This window comes from Ranitomeya variabilis, chromosome 1, assembly GCF_051348905.1.
Source record: "Ranitomeya variabilis isolate aRanVar5 chromosome 1, aRanVar5.hap1, whole genome shotgun sequence".
In the NCBI taxonomy this organism is placed as follows: Eukaryota; Metazoa; Chordata; class Amphibia; order Anura; family Dendrobatidae; genus Ranitomeya; species Ranitomeya variabilis.
The window spans coordinates 102,007,386-102,025,120 of record NC_135232.1 but is presented as its reverse complement, the minus strand read 5'-3'; the positions used below and the strand labels follow the sequence as shown (position 1 = coordinate 102,025,120).

General features: G+C 46.1%; 1 protein-coding gene across 1 annotated transcript; it reads left to right on the top strand.

Annotated features, from left to right (window-relative positions):
• The first annotated feature begins 275 nt into the window (after positions 1-275).
• Positions 276-10,313, top strand: LOC143806430 (betaine--homocysteine S-methyltransferase 1). Its single transcript, XM_077286968.1, has 8 exons — positions 276-431; positions 3,029-3,161; positions 4,859-4,977; positions 6,397-6,588; positions 6,921-7,068; positions 7,625-7,807; positions 8,398-8,626; positions 9,613-10,313. The coding sequence occupies exons 1-8, from the start codon at positions 393-395 to the stop codon at positions 9,785-9,787; spliced, it is 1,218 nt and encodes a 405-aa protein (XP_077143083.1). The 5' UTR covers positions 276-392; the 3' UTR covers positions 9,788-10,313.
• Positions 10,314-17,735: the final 7,422 nt, after the last annotated feature.

The window sequence follows — 17,735 nt, the reverse complement described above, 5'->3', positions numbered from 1 at the left end:
ATTATATGTCACTTATGTCGCATTATATGTCACATTATATGTCACTTATGTCGCATTATATGTCACTTATGTCGCATTATATGTCACTTATGTCGCATTATATGTCACTTATGTCGCATTATATGTCACTTATGTGACTGTCGCATTATAGGTTTAGATTTTGGAAAGAACAAGTTAACATTTAGTAAAAGACAAATGTTTGCACAGCAGATAGCTGATCTGTGTCTGTATGTGGTGTCTGCCAATAGGTGGAGTATGGCAGAAGTGGAGGAGGTGGGGATAAGCCCACAAATCAGAGGGAAGAAAACAGCCTGATGCAGACCCACCCGCCTGCCATCTATATAAAGCAGAGATGAGCTGCAGTTGGCACTAACTACTCGTCCACCACAGAGATGGCACCAGCTGGAGCTAAGAGTGGCCAGGCCAGGAAGGTAAGGGGCACAGCCAGGATCAGCTCTGCTACATCACCTACAGGACAGGCAGGACACACTGTATAATGTTCTGGGAAGTTATGATATTGGGAAACTACAACTGGTTTGTGTATAAAGGTGAGCGAATGAGTAGTAGGTATAGTTTATAGGTTCAGCCTTAGGGTATGTTTCCACGTTCAGGAAATGCTGCGTGTTTGACGCTGGGTAGAGCCGCAGGGTCAAACACGCAGCGTCCAGATGTTACAGCATAGTGGAGGGGATTTCATGAAATCCCGTCTCAACTATGCATTAAAAGACGCATGCGGCAGACCCGCGGAAACGGACATGAGGCGCGTCTTTTCAGAATGCAGCATGTCCTTACATTGCTGAAACAACGCAGGTGGCCTGTCAGTGACCTCAGGTGCAGATTTGGTCAGGATTTTACCTGCGTAAAATCCTGACCAAATCCTGAACGTGGACACATACCAGTGTCATCACAGCACTTGTACACCTTTAATCCGATCATCTGCCATAGTAACAATCTGCCAGCTAGAACCCATGCTCCCAATGAGGGACACTTGTAAAATTCACTTAAATTATTTTGACTTTCTGTATTGTGGACAGGTGGGGTGGAATCTACAATTTTACTGTCAAGGAACAGTTTATCGGAATGTAATCCCAATGTTTTAGCTTAGCCTGAGCTCACATGACCGTATACAAAAAAAAAATTCAATTTTCATCCAGAAAAGGGTATCTGCTCCTCCTTTCCCCCCAGGCTGTACAATTGTTCCAAGAAGCTGTTTACCTAACTGTTAGCAAAATCCACCAGCATTCCCCTATTGGATCATATTAGGACTTGGGCAAATCTGACATGTGTGAACACATCCTATGGCAATCTGACATGTACGGTAATTGCTAGAGGATCTGCTGCTCAAATCCAAGGCTGGCACTGGCATATCTGCCCTGGATCTACCTGCTTGGTAGAGAATAGAATCTTAGACCTTCTGTGCCACCACGTGGTACCTTACATGGGTATTGCAATGCAACCCACTGTCCCTGTACTATGAATGTAATGCTTTGGCAAAATATATCTCCTACACATTAAAATAACAAATAAAAATATTGCAATTTTTACACTGGTTACTGGGGCTTTTTTCCCTTTGGGCTATAACCTTTTCTTTTATGAAACAAGACTGGGTCATGGACACCTTGCTCATGCCTGTGCATTGAGAAGGCGGCGTCAGCAGTGATATCATATATGGTAGATGCTCTGTATAGAGATGTTAGGCTACTTTCACACTTGCATTTTTTTGAATCCGTCGTTTTGGGCAAAAAACGGATCCTGCAAATGTGCCCGCAGGATGCGTTTTTTGCCCATAGACTTGTATTAGCGACGGATGGACACACGTCGCGTCCGTCGTGCACTGGATGCGTCGTGTTTTGGCGGACCGTCGGCACGGAAAAGCGTTCAAGTGAACTTTTTTTTTTTGTCCGTTGCGTCCGACATTTTCTATCGTGCATTTGCGGCCGAAACTCCGCCCCCTCCTCCCCGGACTTCAGAATGGGCAGCGGATGCGTTGAAAAACTGCATCCGCTGCCCATGTCGTGCACAAGTTTCACAACGTACATCGGCCCGTAGGATAGCTGCGGAGACACCATCACGTGTTTCTCAACGCAAGCAGTGAATAGCCAGACCTTTCCCCGGGAAGGAACAACCACGGGAAGGGCAGCATCCAATAAAGGAAAACATCCAATACAGGAAAACCACCTATGCCAAGCATGGTATCCATCCACAGACAGCTGTTTCAGGGTTTTTGCTCCTCATCAGTGTGGAGTAGGAATCTGGCTATTAGCAGCAGTGCCTAGTGAAAGGCTGTGAAGGAACAGATGATTGGCCTCGGGGAGACCAAAACATCCAACACCGCGGAGACACCATCACGTGTTTCTCAACGCAGTGATCCAGAACACTGCCCCCATCCCTTATGGGAAATATGCAAATGCACGTAGGATAGCTGCGGAGACACCATCACGTGTTTCTCAACGCAAGCAGTGAATAGCCAGACCTTTCCCCGGGAAGGAACAACCACGGGAAGGGCAGCATCCAATAAAGGAAAACATCCAATACAGGAAAACCACCTATGCCAAGCATGGTATCCATCCACAGACAGCTGTTTCGGATGTTGGATGTTTTGGTCTCCCCGAGGCCAATCATCTGTTCCTTCACAACGTACATCGGCCCGACGCATAGCGATGGACCCGTACCGACGCAAGTGTGAAAGTAGCCTTACCTGTTTTTTTTTGTGTTTTTTTCCTGCCTCTGCTGAAAAATCATCCTCCTGAAAGGATGTATGAGCCTTAAAAAAAGACAAAAAAAAACCAAACAAAAACACTGAAACGTGCAAGATTACTATTTATTTTACCAACAACTGATTAAACATAAAGGCAGAATTAAACAAACAGGTCCTATAAACTCCTGACTCCTGTATTGCGGCTCTATGCTTTGCTTATGTGCATGCATTATTTTAATAAATGTATCTATTCTATGTTGGAGCTCCCTGCTCAGGAGGATCCATTCAAACATTTTTGTGTCTCTTGAGTGGTCTTTCATTTTGTTGCAGGGTCTCTTGGAGCGTCTCGATGCTGGGGAAATTGTTATTGGAGATGGAGGCTTTGTGTTTGCCTTGGAGAAAAGGGGTTATGTGAAAGCGGGACCATGGACCCCTGAAGCTGCAGTAGAACATCCAGAAGCGGGTAAGTATCTGCTACCACCTAACGAGGATTGTTGTGAATTTGGATTCTGGGCTCCCCCGGTGGCTACTGGTGGAATTGAACTGGTGTTTTCATCTTCTCTGTTCACCTGTTCCCATCAAGATGTGGGAGTCGCTATATAACCTTGCTGCTCTGTTAGTTGCTTGCCGGTCAACAATGTTATCAGAAGCCTCTCTGTGCTTGTTCCTGCTCCTAGACAACTACTAGATAAGTTGGACTCTTGTCCATGTTTGTTTTTGCATTTTTGTTCCAGTTCACAGCTGTAGTTTCGTTACTGTGTCTGGAAAGCTCTTGTGAACAGGAATTGCCACTCTGGTGTTATGAGTTAATGCCAGAGTTTTAAAGTAATTTCTGGATGGTGTTTTGATAGGGTTTTCAGCTGACCATGAAAGTGTCCTTTCTGTCTTCTGCTATGTAGTAAGTGGACCTCAAATTTGCTAAACCTATTTTCATACTACGTTTGTTATTTCATCTTAATTCACCGCCAATACATGTGGGGGGCCTCTGTCTCCTTTCGGGGTATTTCTCTAGAGGTGAGCTAGGACTAATATTTTCCTCTGCTAGCATTATTTAGTCCTCCGGCTGGTGCTGGGCATCTAGAATCAACGTAGGCATGCTACCCGGCCACTGCTAGTTGTGCGTTAGGTTTAGTTCATGGTCAGCTCAGTTCCCATCTTCCAAGAGCTAGTTCCTATATATGCTGATGCTATGTTCTCTTGCCATTGAGAACATGACAGAGGATAGGCAATTACTCATGTATAAGGCCCAGACATCATAGTATATTTGTGCACAGCAAAATATTTTAAGGGTATGTGCACACGTTGTGGATTTGGCTGCGGATTCGCAGCAGTTTCCCCTGAGTTTACAGTACCATGTAATCCTATGGAAAACAAAATCTGCAGTGCACATGCTGCAGGGAAAAACCGCGTGGAAATGTAGCGTTGTTTATTCCGCAGCATGTCAATTCTTTGTGCGGATTCCGCAGTGGTTTACACCTGCTCCATAATAGGAATCCGCAGGTGTAAAACCGCAGGTGGAATCTGCACAAAAACCTTGGTAAAACGCAGTGCTTTTTACCTGCGGATTTCTCAAAACAGGTGCAGGAAAAATCCGCAGAGGTTTCATCTACGTGTGCACATAAGAATTCCTTATTCAGTGGCCTAGAAGACAAACTAAGGCCTCTAGTACGACCTTAAGCGACATTTTAAAGCTACTAAAACAAAAGGCAATCTCCTCCTCTGTGGAACTACTTCTTCTTCTTTTTTTTTTTTTTTCTTTCCCTTCCTCTCTCCCTTTGGCATGTCATCAATATCAGACCTGTGGGGAATGCCTGACACCCAAAACCTCTGCTGGTCAGCTGTTACCAGCTCAGATTCCATCCATGTGTAGACTGGTGTACAGAGATGAATGGCACAGCTGCAGTCACTATGGTGGGTTTGTCGGACCCCCACTAATCTGATATTGATGACCAGCCCATAGTTAAAGTCTTGCAATAGAGGAGATTGCCTTAACTTTACAGAGTGACCTATATAATGCTGGAGGTATGTAGCATGAAGTGACCCCTTTGCTAGTAAACCAGTCAGCCAGGCTTTCCCAGATGCAGTAGATGGATCCACTGTAGGGTAACGTCACTATATCACTATACGTGCATCATGCGCTACATTATTCTTGTTTTCCAGTGCGTCAGCTGCACAGGGAGTTCCTCCGAGCCGGTGCAAATGTGATGCAGACATTTACGTTCTACGCCAGCGATGATAAACTGGAGAACAGAGGGAACTACGTGGCAGAGAAAATCTCAGTAAGTGTTCAGTGTTCATGAACTTGGGTAAAGAGGTCCTAATGTATTTTCACTGTGTGTGTGTATATATATATATATATATATATATATATATATATATTATATTTTAGTGGTGTCCCATAGTCATTGGTGTAGGGTATAGAGCTTTATGTCTGCAGCTAAACATTGCAGTGATGATGGAACACAACACTGGACTGTGACCAGACCGATCCAAAAGAGTGTAACTACAATGTCCAGGTGTGGTATTCACTGGAAGTCCAGTGTAGCACTAGGTCATGTTGGGCAATCAAACTGGGCCGGAACTGGCTAAAGGTAGACCCGGATCAGAAATCTATTTACTGGTGGCTAGAGGCAAGGCTTGCATGACCAGCAGGCTGGACAACATTGTTGCATAGCCACAGAGCTGCGTGTTTGACGCTGCGCAGAGCTGCAGCGTCCAGATGTTACAGCATAGTGGAGGGGATTTTATCAAATCCCGTCTCCACTATGCGTGGTAACACGCACCTGGCAGCCCTGCGATTCCAGACATTCTGCGCGTCTTTAAGATCGCAGCATGTCCGTTTACCTTGTGGCGACGCTGCGCCGCCGCAGGGTAAAACACAGGGCCCTATGTGTGGGGTGCGATGATGCGTGCAATGAACACATCCGGCATCATCGCATCACAGAAGGGGGTGGAGCGGGTTTGCCGCTCCGTCCAAACCGCCGGCCATCCTGAAGGTGGACACGTACCCTTAGCTTTCCATCCTGCTGGGGGACCATGCACCGTTGACAGCTCGGGGCGGCTGCATGAAGTCATGCATGCTACAAACAGAAGCCTCGTTGCAGCATGGGAGGGACCCCAGGGGCACTAAAATTGGGCCGTAAAAATAATGTAGCCTAATTCAGAGCAAAGTTTGCAAACACGCTCCTTGCCTAGGAAAGCAATCACTGCTGCTGGACTCCAGAGGTGGCTGGTAACCTAGGCAATGAGAAATAAACTAATACAATTTAAACTTCTTGTTCTTGAGACAGACGCAAGAGTACCATTTTTACAACTCCTTTGCAATGTTGCGCATTTAACAAGATGAGAAATTCCTTTTAAGCTTAACATCTTTTGAGAGGGGCCTTTTTTTAATATCCTTTAATTGCAGGCATTTAAGCCTTTTTATATGCTCACATTATACTACCGTAGTACTGTAGAGATTTTATACACAATGCAGATCCTCCTTGCAGGAGAGACGTGTCTTTTCTGATTTGTACATATCCTTATCTTGAGTTGCATAAAGCTAATTTTACAACTTTTAATCACAATGTGACACTTGCATATTGCTGTAGTATCTGTAGGTTATATCTAGATGTAAACTGGCCGTTTATGCCCCATTTACAGAGGACACTAACTTGTCTAACATGGCTCTTGTGAATTCTTTGCTCACCTTTCAGGGCCAAAAAGTGAATGAAGCGGCTTGTGATATCGCAAGGGAGGTCGCAAATGAAGGTGATGCATTGGTTGCTGGAGGTGTCAGTCAAACCCCTTCATATCTAAGCTGCAAGAGCGAGTCTGAGGTGAAGGCGATATTCCGAAAACAGTTGGACGTGTTTGTAAAGAAGAATGCAGACTTTCTTATCGCTGAGGTAACGTGATCCACAAATCTAACAGCCCCTACTGAAGTGAATGGTGGCGGAGCTGCAGTACTCACGTGTGGCCTCTAGGCAGTGGACGGAGCTGTAAAGAGTGAGTGGAGCAAAACTGCACATCTGGCTACTGCCAGGGACAACAGGTGGCTGAGGGTCTTAGGACCCCCAACCTTCTGATGTTGCGATACTATACATTATTGAAAGGTGTAAAAAAAAAAAAAAAAAAAAAAAAACATTAAGCAAAAGATGGAGTGGGTGACTGTCATGCTCTGTGCTCTTCTACTGTACTTAATTATCTCGATTACCAATATTGCATTGTTTATTTCTAGTACTTTGAACATGTGGAAGAAGCCGTCTGGGCAGTAGAAGTGTTAAAAGAGGCTGGAAAAGCGGTCGCAGCCACGTTGTGTATTGGCCCAGAAGGAGACCTAAATGGTGTCTGTCCTGGAGAGTGTGCAGTCAGGCTGGCAAGAGCAGGTACTTTTTATGATAATAAAAAAAAAAAAAAAAAAAAAGTTTAATGGTGACTTTCTCTGCTCTTCTTGACAACATAAGCTTGGGGTCTGACTGGCAATGCTGCATGTGAAGAAATGTGCAGTCTTCCTTCCAGGAGAGAAGTAATATCTTGCTGGTGCCACGTTGAAGGGTTACAGTAGTTGCCATGTAAAGCTCATGTCCGACCCTTTAATGAGCCTTGTTAAATGGCAAATATCTTCTATCCAAGCCAGACACTCGGGTACAGACAGCTGTTCTAGGATATCTGCCTCTCAAGATATATGCGGATAGTGTGAGTTCCATGGAAGGAGAAAAATTGGGAGGTACCCATCCTGCTATCCAGTGTCATATTAGAAGAAAAAAAAAAAAAAATTTGAGACTATAACTGTCAGAAATCTGCTATTTGCACAGCCTTGTATGGAAATTAAAACTATTAGGATTTTGGTCAGCTATCTAATCACACCATCATAAATGTTATGGTAACCGTACAGGTATATGCTAAGGCCTACTCTATTAATTTTGTTACTGTGAACTCCAGGGGCCTCTGTGGTTGGAGTTAATTGTCATTTCGACCCAATGACCTGTGTGGCCACAGTGAAGCTGATGAAGGAAGGTTTGGCTGCAGCCAATGTCAAGGCTCATCTGATGACCCAACCACTTGCGTATCACACGCCTGACTGCGGAAAGCAAGGCTTCATTGACCTGCCAGAGTTTCCTTTTGGTGAGTACAAAGTTTTAATGCAACATTAGTGTTTAGCCATAAGTAAATTATGGGGAACTATACTTTCAGTATTTTGTCATTATGAGCAGCCATTCTGAAATATGATTAGTTGCCTGGAAGAGGAGTAAAACCGCTAAACCTCCTTAAGCCCTCCATGAACAATAGATGGCTGCCAGTGATCTTTCCTGGGGCTCCTGTGTTATCTGAGATGGCTGCTGCCAGGCTTCTCTGGTGGCTTCTTGCTGAGAGCAAAAAAGATTGGCAGCATGAAATCAGACACGCCAGATCCTTCTCTTCGCTGACACCATCTGTCAGGTGAAAGTCATGGTGGCCCATATAAACAGTGGACTGTTTGACGTTATTTGTGAATTAGTCTGTGTCGTAGAGACACACTTGTGACGCTGTTGGAATCTCATCTGTAGCTGATAAGGTGCTAGAAACCTATGGAGATGCAACAACAGGGTCACGTCACTTCTATAAATTTTCTGTCTCGCCATGACCTATTGAACATTTGAGCTGAGGGAGCAACCAGAGCACATTGACATGTTCTTTCTGAACATTTACTTTATATATACTAATATATATTTCAGCTTTGGAACCACGCATTGTGTCTAGATGGGACATACACAAGTATGCCAGAGCAGCCTACGATCTTGGAGTCCGGTATATTGGTGGATGTTGTGGGTTTGAGCCATATCATACGAGGGCTATAGCGGAAGAGCTGGCCCCAGAAAGAGGATTCTTGCCAACTGGTTCAGAGAAACATGGCAGCTGGGGCAGTGGACTGGATATGCATACTAAACCATGGGTTCGAGCAAGGTATGCACCCAAGATGTATTACATTGTTCTATATTTGTCATAAATGCGGTCAGACTGTGGCACAGAAGATCATTTAGACCTTGGCTTCTTCTGTTCTTTCTTTTGTAAATTCCTTAAATGTAAAGCACAAGTCCCTCTCTCGCTCAGCATTAACTAAACACAAGCTTCCATGACTATACTCACCAGTTGCAATGGACCACTGGGAGACTTCCAGACCTCAGTGCTAGAAGGCTACACTTTACATAGGAGTCATCTCAATCCTGAAATGAAAACCATTATTGGACAGGAAGGGGATGACAGGCTCCACTTTCAATCTTACCCATCTTGCCAAAAAAAATAGATTACCAGCATATGGCAAACTATACCGTGTATGGCTACATTCAGACGTTTGTGTTGCACATATGTGCAAATTAAAAAAAAAAAAAAAAAGCTACAAGTCATGTGATGACCAGAAAGGGTGTTGGTTATTCCTCCTGTACACACAACAGTCTCTCTGAAACGACCTTCAGCCTATGTGCACCCGTTGTAAATTTACTGGGGATCTGCAGCGTTTTTGTTTGTTTTGTTTTTTTCCATGCAGAAACGCTGCAGATCCGCAAGTGATATACAGTACAGTGTAAATTAATGGGGGGAAAAAAAAAAATGCTGTGCTAATGATGCGGAAAATTCAGCACGGAAAAGCTGCGGATTAAAAGAAGAAGCATGTCACTTCTTTTTTGTGGATTTGCAGCGTTTTTGAACCCATTCCGTTATAGAAATCCACAGGGGTAAAAACGCATTAAAAAAGCAGCAAATCCGCACCTGCGTTTTCTGCCAAGAGATGCAGAATCCGCACAAAAAATTTCAGAGGCAAATCCGCAACCTGTGCCCATAGCCTTAAAAGGCTCGTCTCATTCCACACGATCATGAATGGTGGTCCAGCCCACAACTTTCTCCTGTTAATGATATGTAATGTATATGAAATTACTTTCATTGTCTTATATCAGGGCCAGGCGTGACTATTGGGAGAAGTTGCACCCGGCTTCAGGGAGACCCTACTGTCCATCTATGGCGAAGCCTGATGCCTGGGGCGTGACCAAAGGAGACGCAGAACTGATGCAGCAGAAGGAGGCGACTACAGAAAATCAACTGAGGGAACTATTTTCAAAGCAATCCTTATAATCCAACTCGCTGTTCATATCAATAATTTGATGCCATTTGTACAAAAAAAAAATTAACCAGTCAAATTAATGGCAATGGATAACCTTTGCTGGAATAAAACCTCAATCATGATGAATTTATACTCTTTACGAGCTAGGTTTGACAGTATCTGCTATTGCTCATACACTAGTTTTTCGTGTGGATCTGACATGACTCCATTCCCATAGTTGTATCATAAGAAGTCCTTGCTGATTGCGTACTGCAACAAACTAGTCACTGCCCACCACAAGACCAGCACACTCTTCTGCTGCTGATACGAACATTCCAGCTCTGCACAAGTAGGACAAAATGCCAATACATGCATCCTAGTGACATCGAACAAGATGGACTCCTTGAGATTATTTATACAGTACCTATCACTGCAATCTGTGAAGAAAGGACCCTGACTCAAGTGTGGACAGACCTTATGTGCAACTTGTGCTAATAATTATATGACAATATGCATTGTTAATTTTTGTCTTGCATCAAATAGACATTTTGTAATGAATGTGTTTTGTTTGGTTTTATTTTTCTCCTATGTAGAGGTGAAAATGACTTCCTGCCGTGAGTGCAGCTGTTGATGGGTATAGAACTCAGAGGGCCCCAGTATAAAGTAAAGCAGCCTATTGGTGATCTGATGTAGGGAAGTCTACAACAATTTGCATAACTACAATCTGCACTACACATGGATACAGATCTCTCACATTGCAATGGCAGGAGTAAAATCCAAAGCCGTTCTATTGCAGACTAGAGCAGGATTTGCATTTCAAAATTTACGCAAGCCCAGAAAATCCACTTTCCAGGACGTCCCACATGACCGCACCTGTCGGGGAGAGACTTGGTGAGCGAGAGCTAATAACCCGGGCTCCTGCAATTTCCCTAAGACTAGGGAAATCCTGACTGACCCTCTACCTGAAGTTTACACTGATGGTGTGCATGTCCAGGCCTCGAACCTCACCCTAAGGGCTTGTTTCCATTTGCGAGAAACACGTCCGTGTCTCGCATGTGGAAACCAAGCTGTGGCGCCGGCACTCCAGAGCGGAGCGTGCGGCTCCATGTGTTACTATGCGGCCGCACGCTCCGCTCCTAAGCGCCAAAGCTTGGTTTCGACATGCGAGACACGGACATGTTTCTCGCAAATGGAAACAAGCCCTAACTCCTGAGCTCAGCCCTAGGCTGAAAACCTCCGCCCACCACCCAGTGAGGAGGTAATACTTAAATACCCACAGTTAGCACAGACAAAAATAAAGGAAAATATACACCACGCCGCAGACACTCAGGAATACACTATAAATGTGCAGGGCAAAATAAACACAAATATAGGAAGGAGTAAATAAGACGAAGGAATATACACCACCAGCTCTCCACTCCAGACCGAGATAACAACGCAAGACAGAAGCTATAATCGGCGACGCCCAATGATCAGGAGAACTATTTAAAGGCCATGGAAATGGCCCAGCTTCCAATCCGAGGATCAGGTAAATTGACCCCGGAACAGCTAGACAAAATCTAGCAGACGCCAATGAGTAAATAGTGGTCAAAAGCGGAGTTACCACTGTCTGTCGGACGACCTGGTCTGAACAGCGTCCGACATGACAGCACCATGGAGGTTGTCCTTCTTAGTCCTATAGGGCTCATTTCCACATGCGAGGCACAGGTCCGTATCTCGCATGTGGAAACCAAGCTGTGGAGCCGGCACTCCAGAGCGGAGCATGCGGCCGCATAGGAACACATGGAGCTGCACGCTCCGCTCCAAAGTGCCGGCGCCAGAGCTTGGTTTCCACATGCGAGATACAGATGTGTGCCTCGCATGTGGAAATGAGCCCATAGGGACAGGAACAACACCATGAGATTTTGAATACAACAACCCCCCCCCCCGCCCAATTCTTCCTAGAAGAAGACAGGCACTAGAAGAGTGACCATTTCAACTGATTACACTGGTCAACGCAATTTTTCTGGCAAAAGGTTTTAAAACATATTTTAGGTCAATTTTGGCTGCTGATTACGAATATGAACTCCGTTTTTGGCTATCCCATCAGGATTTCGAGATATTTTTGATGAAAATTACTCCTATCTGATGTTTTATGATAAAAACACATGATTTTGAATACTACATTGTATATTTGTAATCAAGGAATAACAAAGATTACAAAGTCTATATACAGCAAATCAAATAAACTTACAGAATTAAACTACAAAATATAAAAACACATATATATGGCACACAGATGAATGACAAAATGGCAGTTACCGTATTTTTTGGACTATAAGACGCACCGTACCATAAGATGCACCCCAAATTTGGGGTGAAAATTACAGAAAAAAATATTTTTTTATAAGATGGGCGTCCGTCTTATTGTTCGAATTTAAGATCCCTTACCTGAGGGCAGACAGTGGCAGAGCAGGGTCACAGGAGGCATGGTGCCAGCAGAGGTGCGGTGATGCTGAGGCGCGGTGGGCGGTACGGCGTGCACCTGAGCAGGGTCCCTTCCTGCTCAGGTGGGCGACGCCATGGCCTGGTGTCCATGGGGAGGCTGCGGCAGTGCTGTGGCAGATGTGCGGTCACTTCTTCAGGTGGCGGCGGCCAGGGTCCCTTCCACATTTGAGGTGACACCGCGGCAGTATTGAAGGAGAGCAGCAGAGCTTGGTGAGTCACGGTTTTCTCGGTGGCGGCGGCCATCTTCCTGAGGCTGCGCATGCCCAGATTCAGTACTCTGCTTCCCAGGGCATCAGGAAAATGGCTGCGCGTGCCTCAATCTGTGCACGCATGGCCTCCAGCGGCCATTTTCCTGAAGCCCCAGGAAGCAGAAAACTCAATCTGCGCACGAGCGGCCCCAGGAAGATGGCCGCCGCCACCGAGAAAACCAAGACTCACCCAGCTCTGCTGCTCTCCTTCAATACCGGGCCGTGGCGTCACCTCAAATGTGGAGGGGACCCTGCTCACGCTATACCGCTCACCGCACCACATCCCCGCACCTCTGCTGCCGCCACACTGCCGGGAAGCCTGCATTACAACTATAAGACGCACCCCCCCATTTTCCTCACAATTTTTTTTTGGGGAAAAGGTGCGTCTTATAGTCAGAAAAATACAGTATTTGAACTTTCTTTTCTTGGCTGATCTGTGATGTACAGATTCTGGGTTGTCTCTCATCAAGCTCCAGGAATAGTCAGCCATCATATGTGAGTCCCACCGGCCTTGATACCGTTCTTCCATTGTTTTAATGTCCTGATGAAGCGCCCTTGTTCTTCGCTCACATCCCCAAGGTTCTCTGGAAAAAAAGTCCAAATGGCTGTGTAAACAGTGAATCGTGATACTCATTCTACATCCAAGATTTCGCAGACTCATTAGTAGCTCTTCCACAATCTCTTCAGAGTTGTCTGCTTTCTTATTCCCTAGAAAATTCTGCACCACATTACAAAATGCATTCCAAGCTCTTTCTTCTGTCTCATTCATTGATGTGATAAAATTTGGGTCTCTCATAAGTGTTCTTATTTGAGGTCCATCAAATATTCCAGCCTTTTTCGTCTCTTCACTAAGACCAGGAAAAGTTGAACATATATAGCTAAAGCATTCTCCACTGTGATTGAGAGCTTTGACGAACTGCTTCATCAATCCAAGTTTTATGTGTAAGGGAGGAAAGACATGTCCTTCCTATCCACTAGAGGATCATGGATGACATTCTTATCGCCAGATGCCAAACTCTGTCGCTGAGGCCATTCAGTTTTCACCCAATGCTCTGCTGTAGCTCGTAGCACAGAAAACAAGGGTGTTATCATAACAAATGGGAATTATGCATGTTCAATGAAAACAAAGATATTCTCACATTTATTGGGAGACTAAATGAAAACTAAATTTACCTTAGTGAACCGTATAAACCGGCACTTTTCATATACTACCTATATTTATCATGGAATTTTTGAAAATGGCCTATATACCTGTAGCACAAAAATAGGGGTCACACTTGCAACTGCAATGTGAGAAACTTGCGTGAGTCTCTCGCCTCAATACCTGGACACTGCGCTAGCCCTGGGAATTGGAGCGTTCAGCAACATAGAAATAGATGCAACCACACACTCCGGTCCCGAGTGCAGTGCCGGGTATTAAGGCAAGAGACTCGCACGAGTTTCTGGCATTGCAGTTGCAAGTGTGACCCGGGCCTATGAAGGATTGTATGGGGCTGGAAATTGCGAATAGACAAGGGCTCCTCGATCCAACTGCTTTCTATAACAGGGTAACACTGCCATCATGTGGATAATATTGGAACTGCAAAGTTCTAAGTTGTGAAGATTAGGGTTGAGCGACTTTCATTTTTTTAAGATCGAGTCGGGTTTTGCGAAACCCGACTTTGTCCAAAGTCGAGTCGAGTGAAGTCGGCCGATTATCGCGAAAAGTCGGGGATCGACCGAAACATGAAACCCAATGCAAGTCAATGGGGAAGCATAGTCGGCAGTGAGTGGAGGCCAGGAAAACACCTACAGTGCCCATTTTAATGCCAAAAACATCCATTCTTGTTTCTGAAGCTTGTCAATCTTAATTAACTTTATAATAATAGTTGGGCATTGGAAATTGGGGGTCATTTGGCAAAAGTTGTGGGGGGTAGGGCTGGTTCAAGGTTTTAGTGGGCCCAGGAAACGTGGACTACGTCACGGCGGTGGAGCAGTGAGAGGTAAGTATTTCAACTTTGCAAGTGCTGTGATCCTGAGCAAGCAGGGAGGCCCACTCGTTCGCATTGGCACTGGCACAGGGCCCCTCAAAGTACGGTGGTGTGTTTGCACGGCGGGGGCGCCTCCCACCGGCAGTGACACTTTTGCGTACTCTGAGGGGCCCTGTGCCTGTGACGTCGCCAATGAGTATGCCCCCTACCTGTTGAAGAAACCTGCACTTTCATCTGCACCTTCCTCTTTGTCCCTGTGTAAGGTGGTATAGTATGCGGGAAGGGGAACCTGTCTTTCAGCAGGGTCAGATTGTGGCTGTGTAGCGTGCAAGGGGAATGTAGTGGTCTAGGTCAAAGTACCACAAGACTCATGTAGCACCGGCTGGGCAATGGGCAGGATGAAGCGGAAACACTGATATAGGCCCAAATAATAAAGTGGGTAAAATGCAGGTCAAAATTGGTAACAGGACTAACCAGGTGGCATTGCTTAGTTCAGTGGAGTAGAAAACCCAGGAGCGGCAGACAGACACCATTAGTAGGGCCGAACCACACTAGTAGGCCCTATGCAGTTTAATATTACAAATGAAGGCCGAAAGCCTGAAGATTAAAGGTCAGGAAAATAACACAGGACAACACCAAGGTGCGGCACACGCCATTACTAGGCCCAACCAAAGTAGTAGGCCAACTGCAGTTTAATTATTTAAAATGTAAGCCGAAAGCCTGAACATTGAAGCATAGCTCCCAACCGTCCCGCATTGTGCAGGACTGTCCTGGTTTGGAGCCTGTGCCCCGCTGTCCAGCGCAGGACGCGCTGATCCCGCACCCGCAGACAGCAGGACCGACACGCCCCCTTGTCTCAAGCCATGCCCCGGGCCCTTACCCTTCCGTATGGCTACCTGCTTTCTGCGCACAGGACCTGTGATGAGGTCACAGGAGGGGAGGAGTCACAGGTCACATGATCGGGAGTCGGGACCTCCGAAGTTGTGCTGGTTGCCAACTTGCCGCTGCAGGATGAGGTAAGTAATGCTTTGTGTGGGGTCAGGAGGTGTACAGTGTGGATGTAGCAGGGCCGTGTGTGTGCGAGGTGTACGGAGCCGTATGTGTACGATGTGTACGGAGCCGTGTGTGTACGAGGTGTGCGGAGCCGTGTGTGTACGATGTGTACGGAGCCGTGTGTGTACGAGGTGTGCGGAGCAGTGTGTACGAGGTGTGCGGAGCCGTGTGTGTACGAGGTGTACGGAGCCGTGTGTGTACGAGGTGTGCGGAGCCGTGTGTGTACGAGGTGTGCGGAGCCGTGTGTGTATGAGGTGTACAGAGCCGTGTGTACGAGGTGTGCGGAGCCGTGTGTACGAGGTGTGCGGAGCCGTGTGTGTACGAGGTGTGCGGAGCCGTGTGTGTACGATGTGTACGGAGCCGTGTGTACGATGTGTACGGAGCCGTGTGTGTACGAGGTGTGCGGAGCCGTGTGTGTACGATGTGTACGGAGCCGTGTGTGTACGAGGTGTGTGGAGCCGTGTGTGTACGATGTGTACGGAGCCGTGTGTGTACGAGGTGTACAGAGCCGTGTGTGTACGATGTGTACGGAGCCGTGTGTGTACGATGTGTACGGAGCCGTGTGTGTACGATGTGTACGGAGCCGTGTGTGTACGATGTGTACGGAGCCGTGTGTGTACGAGGTGTACAGAGCCGTGTGTGTGCGAGGTGTATGGAGCGGAGCCGTGTGCGAGGTGCACGGAGCGGAGCTAAATGTGTACGAGGTGTATGGAGTGGAGCTGAATGTGTACGAGGTGTATGGAGCGGAGCGCGTGTGTACGGAGCGGAGCCGTGTGTGCAAAGTGTACGGAGCGCAGCCGCGTGTGTAGGAGTAGCTATGTGTGGCCATTATATGGTACAAAGTATCATGTGCGGCCAATATACAGTATGGAGCATCATGTGTGGCCATTATATGGTACGAAGTATGATGTGCGGCCATTATACAGTATGGAGCATCATGTGCGGTCATTATACAGTATGGAGCATCATGTGCAGTCATTATACAGTATGGAGCATCATGTGCAGCCAGTATACAGTATGGAGCATGTGCGGCCATTATACAGTATGGAGCATCATGTGCGGTCATTATACAGTATGGAGCATCATGTGCAGTCATTATACAGTATGGAGCATGTGCGGCCATTATACAGTATGGAGCATCATGTGCGGTCATTATACAGTATGCAGCATCATGTGCAGCCCGTATACAGTATGGAGCATCATGTGCGGTCATTATACAGTATGGAGCATCATGTGCAGCCAGTATAAAGTATGGAGCATCATGTGCAGTCATTATACAGTATGGAGCATCATGTGCAGTCATTATACAGTATGGAGCATGTGCGGCCATTATACAGTATGGAGCATCATGTGCGGTCATTATACAGTATGCAGCATCATGTGCAGCCTGTATACAGTATGGAGCATCATGTGCGGTCATTATACAGTATGGAGCATCATGTACGGTCATTATACAGTATGGAGCATCATGTGCGGTCATTATACAGTATGGAGCATCATGTGCAGCCATTATACAGTATGGAGCATCATGTGTGGCCATTATACAGTATGGAGCATCATGTGCGGTCATCATACAGTATGGAGCATCATGTGGGGTCATCATACAGTATGGAGCATCATGTGTGGCCATTATACAGTATGGAGCACTGTGTGGCCATTATACAGTATGGAGCATCATGTGCGGTCATTATACAGTATGGAGCATCATGTGCAGCCATTATACAGTATGGAGCATCATGTGTGGCCATTATACAGTATGGAGCATCATGTGCGGTCATCATACAGTATGGAGCATCATGTGGGGTCATCATACAGTATGGAGCATCATGTGTGGCCATTATACAGTATGGAGCACTGTGTGGCCATTATACAGTATGGAGCATCATGTGCGGTCATTATACAGTATGGAGCATCATGTGCAGCCATTATACAGTATGGAGCATCATGTGTGGCCATTATACAGTATGGAGCATCATGTGCGGTCATCATACAGTATGGAGCATCATGTGGGGTCATCATACAGTATGGAGCATCATGTGTGGCCATTATACAGTATGGAGCACTGTGTGGCCATTATACAGTATGGAGCATCATGTGCGGTCATTATACAGTATGGAGCATCATGTGCAGCCATTATACAGTATGGAGCATCATGTGTGGCCATTATACAGTATGGAGCATCATGTGCGGTCATCATACAGTATGGAGCATCATGTGGGGTC